The sequence below is a fragment of the Myotis brandtii genome, unplaced genomic scaffold, assembly GCF_000412655.1.
Source record: "Myotis brandtii unplaced genomic scaffold, ASM41265v1 scaffold194, whole genome shotgun sequence".
Taxonomy (NCBI): domain Eukaryota; kingdom Metazoa; phylum Chordata; class Mammalia; order Chiroptera; family Vespertilionidae; genus Myotis; species Myotis brandtii.
The window spans coordinates 545,492-546,325 of record NW_005357232.1 but is presented as its reverse complement, the minus strand read 5'-3'; the positions used below and the strand labels follow the sequence as shown (position 1 = coordinate 546,325).

The 834-nt window shown below is 48.2% G+C and overlaps 1 protein-coding gene across 1 annotated transcript in view; it reads right to left on the bottom strand.

Annotated features, from left to right (window-relative positions):
• FAM177A1 (family with sequence similarity 177, member A1) overlaps positions 1-123 on the bottom strand; it is a 26,132-nt gene extending 26,009 nt beyond the window's left edge. Inside the window, exon 1 of the mRNA XM_005864963.2 lies at positions 61-123. Within this exon, the coding sequence (XP_005865025.1) occupies positions 61-108 (48 nt within the window). The 5' untranslated portion in view covers positions 109-123. The remainder of the gene's footprint in view (positions 1-60) is intronic.
• Positions 124-834: the final 711 nt, after the last annotated feature.

The window sequence follows — 834 nt, the reverse complement described above, 5'->3', positions numbered from 1 at the left end:
GCTTCCGGCCCGCCCACCTCGGAGCGCCCGGCCCCTCCTGGTGACGTCGGGCTTTGTTACCTGCACCTGGAGCTCGGCTTTGGGCTCTGCGCAGCCTCTCGCCTGCATCCTGCGAAATCGCCCTCCCAGACTTTGGTTTCTGCGCTTGTGAGATGAGAACAGCTGCTAATGGTCCTGAAAGGCTGGGGCTGAAATGTGGCTGCTGAAAAAAAAAGACTTTTAAATGCATGGCGGCTTATACTACATACTCCATCCCTAACCTGGAGGACAGTCCAGCCAAAATAGCCTTGAAAGAAGAGCCCCGAGGGTGAATTTCACTTACACGTGTCTGAAATAGTGAAAGGTCACTATAGACAAGTTAAGGTGTTACAGAAAAACCGGACAAGAACCAAACAGCGCTCTGAGAGTTTGGAGTTACACTTTATTCACCGCGGCAGGCTTAGGGAAATGAATCCAAATTCTAAGCAAAGCTACAAGCAGAACTTCCCTTTTTATGGAAGAGCCAGCCCTTTGTGTGCTTGCTGGCGGCGGCCTTGAAAACTACACAGTTCTATCCAATTAAAAAAAGCACCTGGCATGGCATTGGGTGTATCTAGTCTCTGGCCTACGAGGTCAGACAGCTAAGTTTATCTCCCCCACTATTCAAGCAGGCTAGAAAGCAAACTTATTTTTTCAGAATAAGAGGCCGTCCAAAGAATAGCAGAGAATTCCAAACAGTAGTTTTACGGAATAGGGGTTTTTCTTCACAAAGGGAGACCTGAAGAAAAGCAAAGGGCAACAGCAAGCTTCCATTTTGACAAATGTTGTGTGAGTGTGTGTGTGTGTGTGTGTGTG